The 14,757-nt window shown below is 51.9% G+C and overlaps 1 protein-coding gene across 3 annotated transcripts; it reads left to right on the top strand.

Moving 5' to 3' along the window:
• Positions 1-49: 49 nt before the first annotated feature.
• On the top strand, positions 50-13,049 carry C19H17orf80 (chromosome 19 C17orf80 homolog). Of its 3 annotated transcripts, XM_052657569.1 has the most exons (6): positions 50-173; positions 624-734; positions 2,778-4,251; positions 7,892-7,984; positions 8,516-8,620; positions 12,571-13,049. In XM_052657569.1, the coding sequence occupies exons 3-6, from the start codon at positions 2,805-2,807 to the stop codon at positions 12,699-12,701; spliced, it is 1,776 nt and encodes a 591-aa protein (XP_052513529.1). In that variant the 5' UTR covers positions 50-173; positions 624-734; positions 2,778-2,804; the 3' UTR covers positions 12,702-13,049. The 3 variants fall into 3 exon arrangements, with proteins under 3 accessions (XP_052513529.1, XP_052513531.1, XP_052513532.1); XM_052657571.1 differs by lacking the exons at positions 7,892-7,984; positions 12,571-13,049 and having other exon boundaries at positions 8,516-10,476; XM_052657572.1 differs by lacking the exons at positions 8,516-8,620; positions 12,571-13,049 and having other exon boundaries at positions 7,804-7,923.
• The last annotated feature ends 1,708 nt before the right edge of the window (positions 13,050-14,757 follow it).

The raw sequence follows: 14,757 nt of genomic DNA, 5'->3' as shown, positions 1-14,757 counted from the left end.
CTTTGATTTAGATCCCTGTGAAGCCATAGTTTAAAAAAATAATAGCGGAGAAGCATCAGGCAGTCGTGTAGACGGCTTGCCCCGGGGCCTAGTCCAGGGAGTTGGGCCGCGTCGCGTGGGCTGCGCTGAGGGAGCTCGTCGCGGGAGTTCCTGGTTTTTTTGTGTCTCGCGAGGTGAGACGCCGCCCGGGCGGAGTTTCCACAGGCGGCGGTGCTGTCTGTGGCCTCCGCTGTAGGCCTGGGCGCGGATGTGGAGGCGAGAGGAGAGTGAGAGGAGGGCTTTCTGAGGCCGAAGGCTCGGCGCCCCGGCGCCCGGGGCTGGGGGAGACTGCGGGGCGGCCGGCCGGAGCTGCTCGGTGGTCCCACCCAACTCCCTGGAAGCCGCCCGACCGCTCTCCTGAAAAAGCAAGGGAGAGGGGGGGGGCGAAAAGCCCACTGGAGGGCGCGGGAGGGAGGGCTCTGAGGTCAGCCCGGTGCCCAGGAGGCTGGTCACACGTCTGCTCTCCAGGACCCCCAGGTAGAAGTGCCCTACTGGTGACCCCCGTTGTTTTGGATTTGCCCCAATAGTTTGTTCCTCTCATTCATTTCATTCCCTCGAGTGACTGCCCTAATTGTGTCTTCCAGAGGCTGACCTTAACATCGAATTCACCCTGCCCGCCTGGCTAACGGCTGTCGTGGAGCGTGCAGACACAGGAGAAACAATCGCAAAATTAGCATCCTTCTACAAAAATTCAGGTAAGAAAGTAGTTAATGTAATAGGGAAGGACCTTTGTTTTCTAGCGCAAATTAATCCCTAGAAGGATGCTACTTATAATCTCAAATTATACCTAATGGCCCACCTCTGGGAATCCTACCTCCCAGGTTATGAACTTGAAGCTAAAATACCTCTGTTTAGCTCCAAGGAAACAGCCTAACCGGGCTCACGTGTGAATGACTGCAGGCGCAGGAAATGAACACACCCCCTCCGCAGGATGATGGGAACCAGGAAGTGTTTGACTTTCCTCCCTCCCCTTTGAGGGTTAAAGAGGCCTGAATTGTGACTCTGGCAGCATGATTCTTTGGGACACAAATCCACCATCTTCTCAGTCTGCTGGCTTTCCAAACAACGTCACTGGTCCTTGTACCAACAATTCCTCTGGATTTATTGGCCTGTTGTGCAATGAACCAGATGAGCTTGGACTCAGTAACATTAAGGCACCCGCGTTGAGACGTTATAGCTCGACGGTACAGGAAAGATCTCAGGAGGATTCAGTGAGGATGGAGAGCATGTAGGCAGACACCTCTAACAGAGGTCTCAATCCCCTTCTAAAATCATTGGTCCAGGGCCCGTGCACTGACTTCCGTTGTGTGTCTTTTTGTAAATAAATGGTCCCTATATATGTGTGCTTAGCCCTGTTTGACTCTTTGCAATCCCATGTTCTGTGTCCTGCCAGGCTGCTTTGTCTATGGGATTATCCCAACAAGAATCCTGGAGTTGATTGCCATTTCCTTCTCCAGAGGATCTCCACAGGGGTTGAACTTGCGGCTGCATTGGTAGGCAGATTCTTTACCACTGAGCCTCCTGGGAAGCCCAAATGGTCCACAACATTATAATATTATCTAAGGGGTACTTCCAAAGTAAGAAAATTCCTATAAAGTCTCTTGGCAGAAGAGTTTTATCTTGCCTGACTTCATGTAGGACAAGGTGCGTTGGTTGCTCTAATAAATGGGTTGGCCAGGGCCAGGCCCAGTGCTCAGTTCTGAGAATACAGCTGTGCCCAGGAGCTACCTTTTCCCTACCCTCTGGAACTTAATTGAATAAGAAATGTAAACAAATAACTTTCATCTGAGCTTTGGAATGAAATACTACCTTTTCCTGACTGGAGAGTATAACAGAGGCACCAATGGTATGTGGTTTAAGTATTTTTCATTTTTTTGGCGGCAACATACAGCATGTGGGATCTTAGTTCCCCAACTAGGGATCAAGCCAGTCCCCCCTAGAAGCCAGTAGAAGTGCAGAGTTTAAGGGGTTTTTTTTTCAATGTTTTTATATGGCATAAATTTCACAAAAGTGTCAAACTAAACAAATTTCCCATTAATCCATTGTCGTACAAACCGAGTAAAAAAATTGAGACCATCTTCCCTCCATTTATGTATTATGTACATTAGCCATATCTGTGTGTGTGTGTATGTATGCATGTTACTAATGTGTTAAACGTGAGTAGCATTCTCATTTTTCATGCTTAGGTAATTGAAGTTACCTAAAGTTCTAATGCTTTCTTGCACCGCAGTGGATTTTTCTATACATACTGCTATAGTCTTTTATTCTTCAACTTTCTTCCCTTGAATGATGTGTTTTATAACAATTTCTTTACACTCATGTGTTATCCAGTTGCCTTGCTACAAAGTTAAATAGCAAATATTTCATTCTGGCTGGCATTTTGGACACCTTTTCCTTCCACCAACCATTAATTCACTAGATATAAGTGCTTTTGCCTGGCTCGCCTCCTAGTTAGGGATGTAGAAAAACCCCTTTGGTCATCTTTTGTAGTGATTGACTCCTAGAAGACCTTAAAAAATCTGAAATAACAAGAAGAAATGGAATCAGGAACATTGACCTTAAAGTCCAACTGTATCTGTTTTATACCTATAGAAGAAAAAGAATGAATCAAAATAAATGTGTTAAAATGTCTTTCAGCCTGGCTTATTTCAAATGAATTTAAAAGGTATGACACCTAACTAAGGCATGAGTATTTACAGACTGTATGCTTCCTATCTCCTTGCGTTTGTCTATTTCAGGAATAGGAGAGTGCTGTTTCACCCGGGATGGAACTGTGTCCTTACTGTAAGAAGCCATTTAAACGATTGAAATCCCACTTGCCGCACTGTAAGATGCTAGGAGCAACTATGCCTGCTGATCAAGAAATTCATCAGTGTGAGACAGCTACACTCACACGTGGTAAAAAAATCAAAATGCCAATCAGAGACTCAATTAAAGCAAAAGAGAAAGAGTTAGGGACAGACAGTAAGAAAAGAAATCTGGAACTGAAAGGGAACAATTCAGAACGGACAGTCAAGTCCCCTTCAGCACGAGCTGTTGGTTTGGAAAAAGCAAGTCATAAAAAAGTTGATGAAGACATCAAGAGTCAAGTTAAGCCCTCCCTCAAAATGTTAAAGGATACTAAACCCAAGGTTGCTTTCCAGGGAGAAACTACAGCTCAGTTTTCTGTGTCAGCAAACACCAGATCTACAAAAGAACTTGCCAAAGCTTTGCTTCAATCAGGAGAAAGTAGAAACAACCCTTCAGAAATTGAAGCACCTTTACCTCCTGGCCCAGTGGCACCTTCTCGGTCGAATCACGATAGGAAATATTCTTCAGCCTTCCTTAATGATGTGCAAGCCACTTCAGCTGATTTAAGATTGGACAGGGTGGATGCCTCAGGACAGAACCTCGTAGAATTATTCAGTGCACCTCTTGGTGATGGTCATAGGTCTCCTGTGAATTGCAGTCACAGGGTTCAAAGAGGGAGCATGTCGTCATCAGGCAGAGAAAGAGATTCCAAGGCCGAGGATCGCCTCTTAGGAGTCTCTACTGATAGAGACTTCAGGACTGTGGCAAAGAGTGCAGAATCACAGATTGCTACTTTTAAACTTAACCCCTTAGGTAAAAGCCAGGGCAGGGAGAACCAGGGGAAAGCACTCCACCTTGGAGCAGAGACATATGGGAGCCAAGGAGGTGCGGAGAAAAGTGTATCTGTGACAGAAAGGCAGGATTGGGCTTCCCTGAGCCATGATTCAGTCACGGAGAAGACACCTCGAGACAGAGGTTCCGGTTTACACTTGCTCCCGCTAACAGGGACAACTTGCCCTGAGCGTCTCCCTCTAGCACAGTCACGTAACCAGAGTCCCACCTCTCTGGCTGTAAAATTTCTCCAGGAAGAGGAAGCAGAAGCCGGCAGCCGGAATCGAGTCCCTGCTGTGAAGGCGTTGATGGCGGGTGAGGAGCGGGCTTCTCTGACAGCTAAGCTGGGCTCTCAGCCCCCAGCATCGCGCCCCCAGGGGCTGCAGTCTGCACGTTCAGCCCAGCACCGTGATTCCAGAAGCCGCTTGGCCGGTCAGACCCTGTCGAGCACCCTGGGGCTGGAGTGGTTTCCAGAGCTCTATTCTGGTTATCTTGGCCTCGGGGTGCTGCCAGAGAGGCCCCAGCGTTGGAGCACTCTGGCCCAGAAGCCCCTGCTTGTCATCAGTCCCCAGGGCGAGAGACTCTCCCAAGGTAAGCACGCTCAGGAGTAAGCTTGTCCAGGCGGCTCCATGCCTTCTGAATTAATGGGTTAGCATCCTCTGTACCCCCGCATTCCAGGGCCCCGCACCTGTCACTGCTCTCAGAACATGACTTCCTGCTCCCAGGGGTCAGTTTTAAGGGTGGTTCATCATCCTCCCCTCCCTCCACCAAGAGCTGAAGGCAGGACTACGGCAGGCTGGCCGGTGATGCTGGTTAACACTTGATCCTCTACACTTGGAAGAGGCACAGCCTCTTCTACAAACTGGGTGTGTTTCCATGCTGACAGACTCAGGAGAAGCATAAAGACTTCAGGGTCTGCTGTGCTTAGATTTCAGTCAGGACCAGGTTGGGCAGAAAATGGGTTCTGGGCATGTGGTCAGACACAGCACCTGGCGGCTCTGGCAGCAGATGGGGTGTTTGGTTTGAGGGCGGGCTGGGGTTAAAGCTGACCTGGGAGGCAGGGCAGTCAAGGCAGCGGAGATGGGGGGTCAAGGACGAGCCGCTGAGATCGGGGAAGGGGTGTGGCCAGAAGCGGGCAGCAGTCTGCGCTTCCAGAGTTGTGGCCGAGAAGGATTTTGTTCTCGTCTATTGGTCACAGCCTGCGATGCGAGCTCAGTTTGGGTTTCTGTATCGGGGAATGTGTGGCCATCACATGGCCTCTGATTCTGTTATAAACCAAAAACCGTTGAAGTGGGCTCCACCATTAATGTTCAGACTTCGATGCTGCCAGTGAATGAACAGGAGATGCCAGAGGAGACCCTAGTGACCCTTCAGTTACAGTCAAGATTTAATTTGTCGTTCGCCCAAGGACTTCAAGGCCATGGAATCTACAAAGATTGAAAAGGGGCGTGGCTTCTCAGCGTCACAACCTCACCCAGCAGTGGCTGTCCCTGACAGCCACAGGTTGAAGTTGAATTTGCAGGCAGTCTTGGCAGAGGAGTTTGGGCCATATAGGCTCTGGCTCAGGCAAGACCTTGGATGAGCCTTCCTCCTCTCTCGGAAGCCGTTCGTCCCTTGGTACTTACAGGCAGGGCCAGTGGGGTAACAGTTACCGAGGTAACTGTATGTGCTGGGATGCATGCACGTTTGCCTCAGTTACCTTAAGTGATCTTATGCCAGTCCTGGGAGATGGCTCTTACCCCTTTTACATACGAGGAAACTGAGTTTCAGAGAGGGTAACTGGCCCAGGGTTCAGTCAGTCTCGAAGGTCACTTGGGTCTCTGCTAGGCATTTCCAGGCAGCGTTTCTCCTGCTGGGCTGTTGGGCTCCGGGCTGTAGTCACTTACTTTTCGTTCAGAGGGCAGCCCCAGCGCACAGCTAGTCCTTGCATATCAGGTACCCAAGCAGACCCAGGTGAGGGGGTTGCCTGACCGAAAGGCACCCGAGGCCGTCGTCTTGGTGAAGCAGGGTAAAGTGAAACGCTCTCGTGGCCAGAGAAAAGTGGCTGTGCTTGGAGACCCGGGTGTGGCCGTCTGAGGGCACCCGAGCTGGGCTTTGCTAAATCAGGAGTGAGGGAAATGAGCCTGTGGGGTTCGCCGGCACGAGGAGCTCCGAGCTTCGGGGAGATAGATGCTCGTGGATGTAACTACCAGGAGGAGTTTCCTGGCCTGAGAGAGAGTGGGTTTCAAAAGTCCCAAGATTTCGATCTCAGGAGACTCGACAAGGCCGAGGGTCTGAGATCCCTCAGCAGTCCACCAGCCGCCTTGAGAGCGCCGGGCTGGGAGCGCTGGCTGGGCCTTTGGCAGAATTCCAGTGCTTTGGCTTCAGGGCAGGAGGTTTGAGAGATCTGTTCCCCATCTGGACAGGTAAAAGTGTCACATGGTCGTTTATGATTCCTAGCCGTCATGCCCAGAGACTGATCTGAAGTAAAGCCTCAGAACCTACTTCCAGACGTGTCCTCGGTGTCTCTGAAGATGAGCCACGTCTGAGAAGAGCTGCTGGATGCTGGCGCTGATGCAGGCCCTTGGCACCCAGCAGTGAACTGTTCTCACACTGGCAGGGAGAAGGTGGTGTAGGGGAAAGAAACCAAAACACAGTTTGTGTAACTACAAAAAGCAAACCTTGCCTGATGGGGAGACCAGAAGGTCAAGTAGGAAAACCTTGTTGGGTCCTGGGTTTTCAAAGGCCCAGAAACCACTCAATGCTGTTCTTTAACCTGCACACGGGGCTGCCATCAGTAGGGTGTCCATGTGAGGGCTTTGAGGAGGGGCGCCTGTGGGGAACGGGCAGGGAGCGGTGGGAATCAGAACCTGAGCAGAAGCCTGACGGGCCGGGGCTAGGTCCCCTTGCCGACCAGAGGAGCGCATAAAGGGGGTGTTGAAGGGAAGCACGTGTGAGTAACCAGTAGCCTGAGAATGAGAGGTGAGTCGAGCCATGCCTCTGGGGTTATAGCCAGGCCAGAGGGGTGATGGGAACAGTTAAGGCACAGACCGTGGCTGCGGGTTTCTGACGTCTGTGTCAGCGGAACCCCGTCCCAGTGGGGCCAGTTGCAGAGCAGTGTCGGGTGAGGCGGCAGAGGCCGGCCGTCTGCAACAGCCCCAGGCGCACGACCATTCCTCAGAGATGGAGGTCAGAACCCAGAACATCAGGGCGGTAGGCAGGGAGTCACGGAAAAGAGCTCCAGCAGGACCCCTGTGGGCTTGGGCCTGGGCTCTCCCAGCCGAGGGCTGCTTACATATCCCAGCTCTAGGCCTCAACTGACGTCATCCGCATCAAGTGCCTGGACCTGGAATGAAATGAGCAGGCTCAGCCGGCTGGAGAAGATCCTGGGAGCTGCTGGGGTCCTGACACTCCAGGGAGAGGTGGTGCCGTTGCAGGCTTCCCAGAGCTGAGCCATTTTTCTAAGCTGGATGGGTTTGCCATGCTCTGTTTTTTAAGATGTGAATCTTCAGCCTGCCAGAGAGATAGCTTTTGTGTGGTTTCTGAGAAGCCAGCATGGTGCTTGTCATTTTTAATAAATGGATGATCATTTGCATAGTATTTTTACATCTGCAGCAACTTCACCACACCTGCCAAACCAGTTGTAAATATTTAATTTACACTTTATCCTGATGAACCAAACTGAGACCAGAGAACCAGCAATAGTAGCGATTCCTAGCCTATCATTAAACGTGGAAAGCCGCAAGGGCAGGGGAACTGTAAGTACATAGCAGAAACCTGCCTTCCTGGTTCTGCTTTAGTTATTCTCATATCGAACATAAATAAGAAGCATGTGCTGGTCAGCGGTGGTGATGGGCCGATACAGTAGACCTGTCAGCTGTCGGCAGTAGTAGCGAGTAATCACCAGTAGCAAGCCGTGCTGTTTGCTGAGAAGGTGTTCAGCAGGCAAGAGGAAGTAGAAGTAACTCACCAAGCCTGTCCCGGGGGTCATCTGGGCGCTATATTCATCAGATGAGAGATGATCCAGGTCCCGATCCCTCCGGCCCCTTAGTCTGCTGAAGAACCTTTTCTCGGCGCCGACTAGGTGGTTTGGCCTCCAGTGCTCACACGTCCGCAGCCCAGGGCAGACCGTCACCCACGACTTGGCATGTACTTTTCCCGCAGCCTCGCCCTGGGGACCTCGGGCACCGAGTGCTGGGGAAGAGGACGGATTTAGATGAGCTGTCACAGTGACTTCTGTTTGGAACCCTAGTTCCTTGGTTGGAAAGAAGCGCGACGGCGGTGAGGAGCTTGGAAGCCCCGGCCAGCTCCTCTCTCAGGAGGCTCCTGGGAGCTGTCCACACAGGTGAGGCCCGAGTCGCGCCTGCGGGGCTCTCTTGCTGGTTCCAGACTTTCTCCTCCTTCAGCCAGGGCTGTCACAGCCAGGCTCTGTCACAGCCCAGCTCAAGAACTAGAAAAGGACGGCTTGCGAGCTTCCCATCTTCCTCCCTGCCTTTCTTCATCCTGGAGTCTGACACAATTAAAGCACTGAAGTGAGACAGCTGCCGTTTATCAAACAGGTTTCATTTTTTTTTCAGTACCTGCCCACCTTTGCTGTCCCCAAGCGAGGAAGGCTCAGCTGCAAGACCACTCGTATTCAGCTCCTCCCCGTGAAACTTTTAGCCAGACTCCCCAAAATAAGAGTGAAATTGATTGAAATTAAGCTCTTTTGGTTTTCGCCTTTTCATTTGTTTAAAACACACATATATAATACAGTGGTATGTAAATTCCTCGCGCAGCAGTTCCTTAGCCTGAGCTGACCGGGTGACTTGAGTCCCTTGCAGACAAGGGCCCAGTGGCCTGCCCTCTAACGTGAGCCCTGCTTCTCTGCCAACAGGCTGGATCCGGTGCCGTACCAGCGTGAGGAGCGGAGTCGGCGGGCTCACCTTGCTCTTCACCGGCTGCTTCGTCCTCTGCTGCAGCTGGAGCTTCAAGCATCTGAGTAAGCCTCGCTCTGCATCCTCAGCAGCAGGCCACAGCCATGACGCGCACCGCCGAGGGCTCCTCTGAACTGCGTTTTCATTTTTCAGTTTGGCGTTGTCTGACACGCCGCAATGAACAAGCTGTTGCCCGAGGCTCTGGGGTTTCTTATGGGAGGTTTTGGTTCTAATGTCCTTGATCAGATTTGACTAGAGTTTACATAGCCGCTCTCCTGCGACCATCGACGATCGCAGGAGATCGGGTGCGCTTTCTCAGTAAAGCTGTTTGCCTGTTGGAAGATCAGGGCTCTCCTCTTTGGTGACTTTCTGATTGCTAAGAACTTTTTAGGATGGAAACCAAACAGCTTTATATCCTAAGAGATGAGAAGCAAACGCAGCTGTCACTTGTCAGTGTGTCTAAGGCTGAGAGCTGTTTTATTTAACGTACTTTTAACATTAAAGAGAACCACCACCTTTCTAGTTATGCATTTCAACTTGCTCCAGATCTTACCAGAAGGAAAATGCCTAGATTGCACTGCTCTTTTAATTCCAGATAACATTTGCTCACTTTTAAAAAGTATTATTGTATTGAAGAAATCAGAAAAGGCCCAGTATTCTTCCACAACAGACAAAATCCAAATGCTTTCAGATGAAAATTTTCAGTGCAAAAGTGTAAGATCATTATTAACACTAGAGGCCGGTAGAATTCACAAACTTCCAGAATGTCAGGTTTGACCCTTAGCTAGGCTTGGCAACTAGGGTGTGGGTCAAGACGTGCATCACGTCTGCAGCAAGTTCTCACATCTTGACTAGCGAGCCACAGCTGCCCACCGACGTCTCATACACGTGGCCATCCGTGAAAAAGGAATTCCTTTCTGATCACGATGCCTGAAATCCCACATCGTTTCACAGGGAAAAAGCCTCCCCTGAAAGAGACCACTCAGGTGATGCTGGAGTTTCTGTTTCACATCTTTAAATTGAGACTGAGGAAAGTGAGGCAGAAACTTACCCCTGTACCTAAGATTTTATTTCTAAATTTATAAAACAAATACAGGGGGATGATCTTCAGGGGCAAGATGTAGAAGCCATCAGGGAACTGCCTCGTAGACCCTTATGTTTGTCTCTCTTTATCCCAAGAGCTGCAGCGCTGGCGTAATCAGCGCTGACCTGGACGCCATGGAAAGCTCTGGCGCTCCGAGTCGAGGACGGCGGAGGCACTGCAGAGCTCGTTTAAGGGCAGAAACTGCGCGGCAGGCAGGGAGGGGGCAGAATAAAATTGCTGGAACCCAACCATTCTGGAGGAGCCAGGTGTTGTTTTTAATTTGGACAGGTCTGGTTCTCTATGGATATTTCTTTTGGCTTGTTCTCAAAAGTGACTGAAAGTTTTGGAGAAAAACTTGAGGTTGTTTAATAGTAAAGGCGGATGTTATTCAGGGAGACAGGGAGATGACAGGAGTTCATCGTTAAAATAGCTGTTTCCTCATTCTCAGTAAAAATAATCCCAATTCTAAATCATTTCTCCCCAAAACTGTTGTCTGTATCTTGGCATTGTGCTGCTCATCTCTGCCGGATACTGGTTCAGAAGAGCATCTGAAGTGGCTGCAAGTCAGCTCACGTCGGACCCTTCCCCTTGGGGGTGGGTGGGCTCCTCTGGGTCCTTGACCAGCTCTCAGCAGCTGTGAGGAACAAGCAGAGGGTGGGTTCAGAGTTGCAGGTGAGCCTCTGAAAAATCCTTGGCAGGTGATTTTTTGTTTTTTTTTCCTTTTAAGCTGATTAAAACAGCACACTCCACAGAATGTTAAGTCATCTTTTCCACATCTGCAGTGGCTGTAGCAGTGAGCAAGTGCATTCTGCTTCTCAGCTCTTCCTGGAAGCGTTTCAGAATCCGATCCCTACACCCCCAAGAAGCTGAGTGAAATATTCACATATTCCTCCCACTTCGTTAGGGCTACGTAAGGAGGGTGGGTTTGGGGGTTTCTTCCCTGGTCAAAATATTCCACATTGTTCTAGTTTTATGACTTCTGCTTTGGACCCTAGACGATAAATCCAGTGTAGATCGCACAGATGGATAAGGTTTTCTGATCCTTTTCTAGTATCAAGGGTTGATTATGTCTCGGATACACATGTGCCCCTATTGGACCAGTGAGTCTGTCTGAGTCTTAGCTTTGCTTGTGATCCTCACGCCAGAACACGCATTCAGCCCCCCTTTTGCCCCCACTCCAGAGCTACACGAAAGCGGGTGTGCTGTTGTAAAGCCAGCTCTCACGCATTTGCACCTCTCTCCCGAGAACGAGATACTGGCTTTATCTCCCTTTTCTGTTCTTCAGTCCCCTGCCTCCCCACCCTCTCTGATTGTCCCTAGTGGGGGTATAATTCTGCATCAGATTCTCCTGGGTAAGGAGAAGGGCTACTGGAATTGTCCACAAGGAAGACTTCACAGTTGAGGAAGTGTGGTAGAAGTATAACTAAAATAGAGGGAGGTTAGTGCGCCTGAGAACGTCACCGGAAGCCCCTCTGGAAGGGCTCTGTGGCCTGCCTTTGTAAATGCCCCAGAAGAGATGCGCGGGGAGGAGGCCCTCCCGCAGCGCCCCCTCTGCCTCACTCGGTCAGAGCCGCCTGGTGCAGAGGTGGGTGGGAACGACTTCTGCTCGGGTCCTCTCCCACCCCAGCAGGGTCCGCAGACCACGAGAGCCCACAGGCACGAGCCAGCGCGGGCCTCTTCGTACGTGAGGTCTCGGGGACACAGCCCGGGTTGCTGGTGAGGTGCTGGCTGGCCGTCACAGCACAGACGGTAGAGCCTGCAGCGCTGAACGTGGTTCCTCTCTGGCCCTCCACAGAAAGCCTGCCGACCCCTGCCCTGGGCCAGCAGGACCTCACGGGCTCCTTCAGAGGGATGAAGACCACCTGGGGTCCGCCCTAAAGCGTTCAGGGCTGGGACATGTTTCAGGAGGAGCCTTTCTGAACTCAGTACCTGTCGAGATCGTTTTCCTCACTACTGTAAAGAAACCAGTGCATTGGTGGGAGCTTCCCGGGGTGAGCAGCAGCGCTTAGATTCCGCTTCCAGAGCGGCTGCATGAATTCCCACCACAGCTTCCAGCCACGTGCCAGGAAACGCAGCCTGAGAACCCACCTCCCCTCCCCCGCTGCAGCTGAGGCCACGGTGACGCCCAGGCTCCCCCGTCCTGGGCCCCAGGGCAGGTCCCGTCACCAGGATATGGAAGCATCCACAGCTGAGGCCACGGTGACGCCCAGGCTCCCCCGTCCTGGGCTCCAGGGCAGGTCCCGTCACCAGGATATGGAAGCATCCACAGCTGAGGCCACGGTGACGCCCAGGCTCCCCCGTCCTGGGCCCCAGGGCAGGTCCCGTCACCAGGATATGGAAGCATCCACAGCTGAGGCCACGGTGACGCCCAGGCTCCCCTGTCCTGGACTCCAGGGCAGGTCCCGTCACCCACCCGTGTACCACAGCACCTGACCACCCTGCTGTAACTCGCGTGGCCAGGGAAACGGCGGGTGGCCCTGCTGCCCACTGGAGATTAATCCTGCCTTTACTGGAGAGAGTATGTTTTTCTATATATATAAAAATTCTCAGCCATTGCGAATGAAATTATTCTGTTGTATCATAAGTGGAGTGTTTTATGTTATGGGAAGCCCTATCTGCTGTCACTTCTTTATCACGCCTTCCTTTCCTGGTTTCCCTAAGTTACCTGGTTTACCTGGTAATCTACCTGTAACTTACCTGGTAACTTCCTTACCTTTACCTGGTAACCCTAAGTTACTTTTAATACCTGCTTCTCCTCCGACACAGTGTTGCTCCTACATATCACTACTGCCACTCTCCATGACAAAGACATTTCCAAAAAACAGTCCTCTGTTCTGGTTACGCGCCTCTGCTGGACACTCACCTGTGAGGTAAGTAGCACGTCTGTTCTTGGACAAGTGATCTAACTTAACTGGAGCCTCCTTGTTGCAGGCCATAAAACGGGGACAGTTACACCTGCCCTGCAGAGACTGGGTGAGATGAGAAGTCTCAACATAGTAGGAACGAAACACCACCACCTTTGCCGACACCTCCTGTGGCCTCGTCCTGCGTCCACATCCTGAACTGGAATCCAGCAAGAGGCCCCACCTCCATCCAGCCAAACTGGCTACCACCCAGGTGCTTGCTTTCATCAGCCAAGCCCCATGCACCGTTCTTCACCTGCCGCCCGCTCACGACCACCTAGGGAGGCCAAAGCAGCCGTCACACTCCCCTAGAGAGAGGGTGCAGGCTTGAGAAGGTTGGTCTGGCTGCTTGCCATGTGTCACATGCCCGCCCAGGGAGGAGCTGTCTGCTGGGCCAGCGTGCTCTTGGACGACCTTGCCCCCCGCCCTCTCCCCTCCCACCAAGTGGGACGAGGCCGCTGCCTGTGTCTGCAAGACCTGCAGGCCTGGTCCCTTCACACCGCCCCTCTTCTCTTCCTCCAGCGGCCCGGCCTGGCCTCCCTGCCCCTCGCCCCGGGGTTTAGGCTGCCCAGGGGCTGACTTAGACGATGACACAGATCACACGGTGCTTGCTGCCCCACGTCACTTCCTCACCTCCTGGGGCAAGCCTCGTTGGTACCATCTACCTCCCTTCCCTGGCCCCGTGATCCCTCACGTAAGATGAGCACAGGATCAGATCCTGAATTTAGGGAAGCCGTCCAGGGAAGCAGCTGTTGTGTAAAAGAAACGATTTAACCACCAGTTCACAGCAGCAGCTCAGGCCACATGCAGCGGATGTACCCGGGAGCGGTGTGCGTGCATGCGGCCACGGGGAGCCGAGTGGGCTGCACACAGGTGTGAGCCGCACCCTCAAGCTGGCTGTGCAGGCAAGGGGCTCCACCGCTCTATGAGTTAACTCGCTGCCACGGACAGTGAGCCCCGACTCCTGCTGTGTCTTCAGCAGCTTGCTCACTTACAGGAGGAGAGGAAGCGGGAAGCAGGCTGCTTCGGCCTCTCCTGTGCTGGTTAGGGGACAGCAAGCTCGCTGAGGACATGGCCCAGCACGGCCTTCCGGCATCTTCACTATATATAGAAGGTCCTCCAGTTCCCCAGACCAACGTGGGGTCTTTTTTTTTAATGACTCTTACCAGTTGACTTTTACAGCTCATCTTTCAACACTAAAAGAGAAAAACTTAACTGTGTGACTTTTTGTAAATTCACATCTCAAGAGAAAAAAAGTGCCAAATTGTCTCGGGCACCATAGGAGACCGTTAGCTGGCTTACCGAGGAACCTGGCTTCTACTCTTAAATGAAGTTCCTCGTTTGGCCTGAGAAAGGCCTTGAGATTCACGCCCAGCATCGCTAACCCAGAGAACAGGGCTGGACGCGTAAAGAGGACAACCATTGTGTGAAGAGGGCGAGCCCCATGCCCCTCTCACCTCTCATCCCAGCAATACTGCTGTCTTGCAAAACAGAGAACGCAGAGGATAATTTAGAGTCTGTCTCTTGAAGGTGTGAAACATGATGGGTTTCTTCCTGATGAACCAAAGATAGCAACCAAGAAAGGCCAGGTGTGGGCTTCCCTGGTGGTCCAGTGGTTGAGAATCTGCCTGCCAATGCAGGGGACACAGGGTCAATCCCAGATCCAGGAAGACCCCACAGGCTGCGGGGCAACTAGGCCTGTGTGGGAAACTACTGAGCCCCCCGGCCTAGAGCCCAAGCTCCGCAGCCAGAGGAACCTCCGCGATGAGAAGGCCGAGCTCCGCAGCCAGAGAGGAGCCCCCGCGACCAGAAGGCCGGGCTCCGCAGCTAGAGAGGAGCCCCCGCTCGCCACAAGTGGAGACCCAGCACAGCCAAAAATAAAATGAATTCTTTAAAAAATGTAAGATGGGTGACATTCCCTTCCTTACCAAGCTGCCCCCTCCCCCCACCACATCTTAAGACCATTATGTATAAATAACTCAAGGGATCACTGGGCAGCAAAACAGGGCCTGAAAGATGTTTAACTTGTTAGCCTTTTAAAGAAAGTCTGTCTGGCAGGGGAAGCAAATAAAGTAAGGTTGAGACCTTACAATTGGAACATTTGGTTTACCAGCCAAATTGCCCCATTCTCTCTTAATTCGCCAAAACCTGAGTCTGGCTTCTTAACCCGCTGCTAACACCCCTCCCCTCGTCCTCAGCCCAGCAAGAGCCCAGC

The sequence above is a fragment of the Budorcas taxicolor genome, chromosome 19 (genome assembly GCF_023091745.1).
Source record: "Budorcas taxicolor isolate Tak-1 chromosome 19, Takin1.1, whole genome shotgun sequence".
In the NCBI taxonomy this organism is placed as follows: Eukaryota; Metazoa; Chordata; class Mammalia; order Artiodactyla; family Bovidae; genus Budorcas; species Budorcas taxicolor.
This window is presented reverse-complemented; position numbering and strand designations above follow the sequence as displayed.

Excerpts from the sequence above, each read along its gene's own strand:
- C19H17orf80 (XM_052657569.1), top strand. The coding sequence starts at position 2,805 with ATGGAACTGTGTCCTTACTGTAAGAAGCCATTTAAACGATTGAAATCC. Across the intron at positions 4,252-7,891 it reads GGGCGAGAGACTCTCCCAAG|TTCCTTGGTTGGAAAGAAGC; the intron begins GTAAGCACGCTC and ends TTGGAACCCTAG. Across the intron at positions 7,985-8,515 it reads CCTGGGAGCTGTCCACACAG|GCTGGATCCGGTGCCGTACC; the intron begins GTGAGGCCCGAG and ends CTCTGCCAACAG.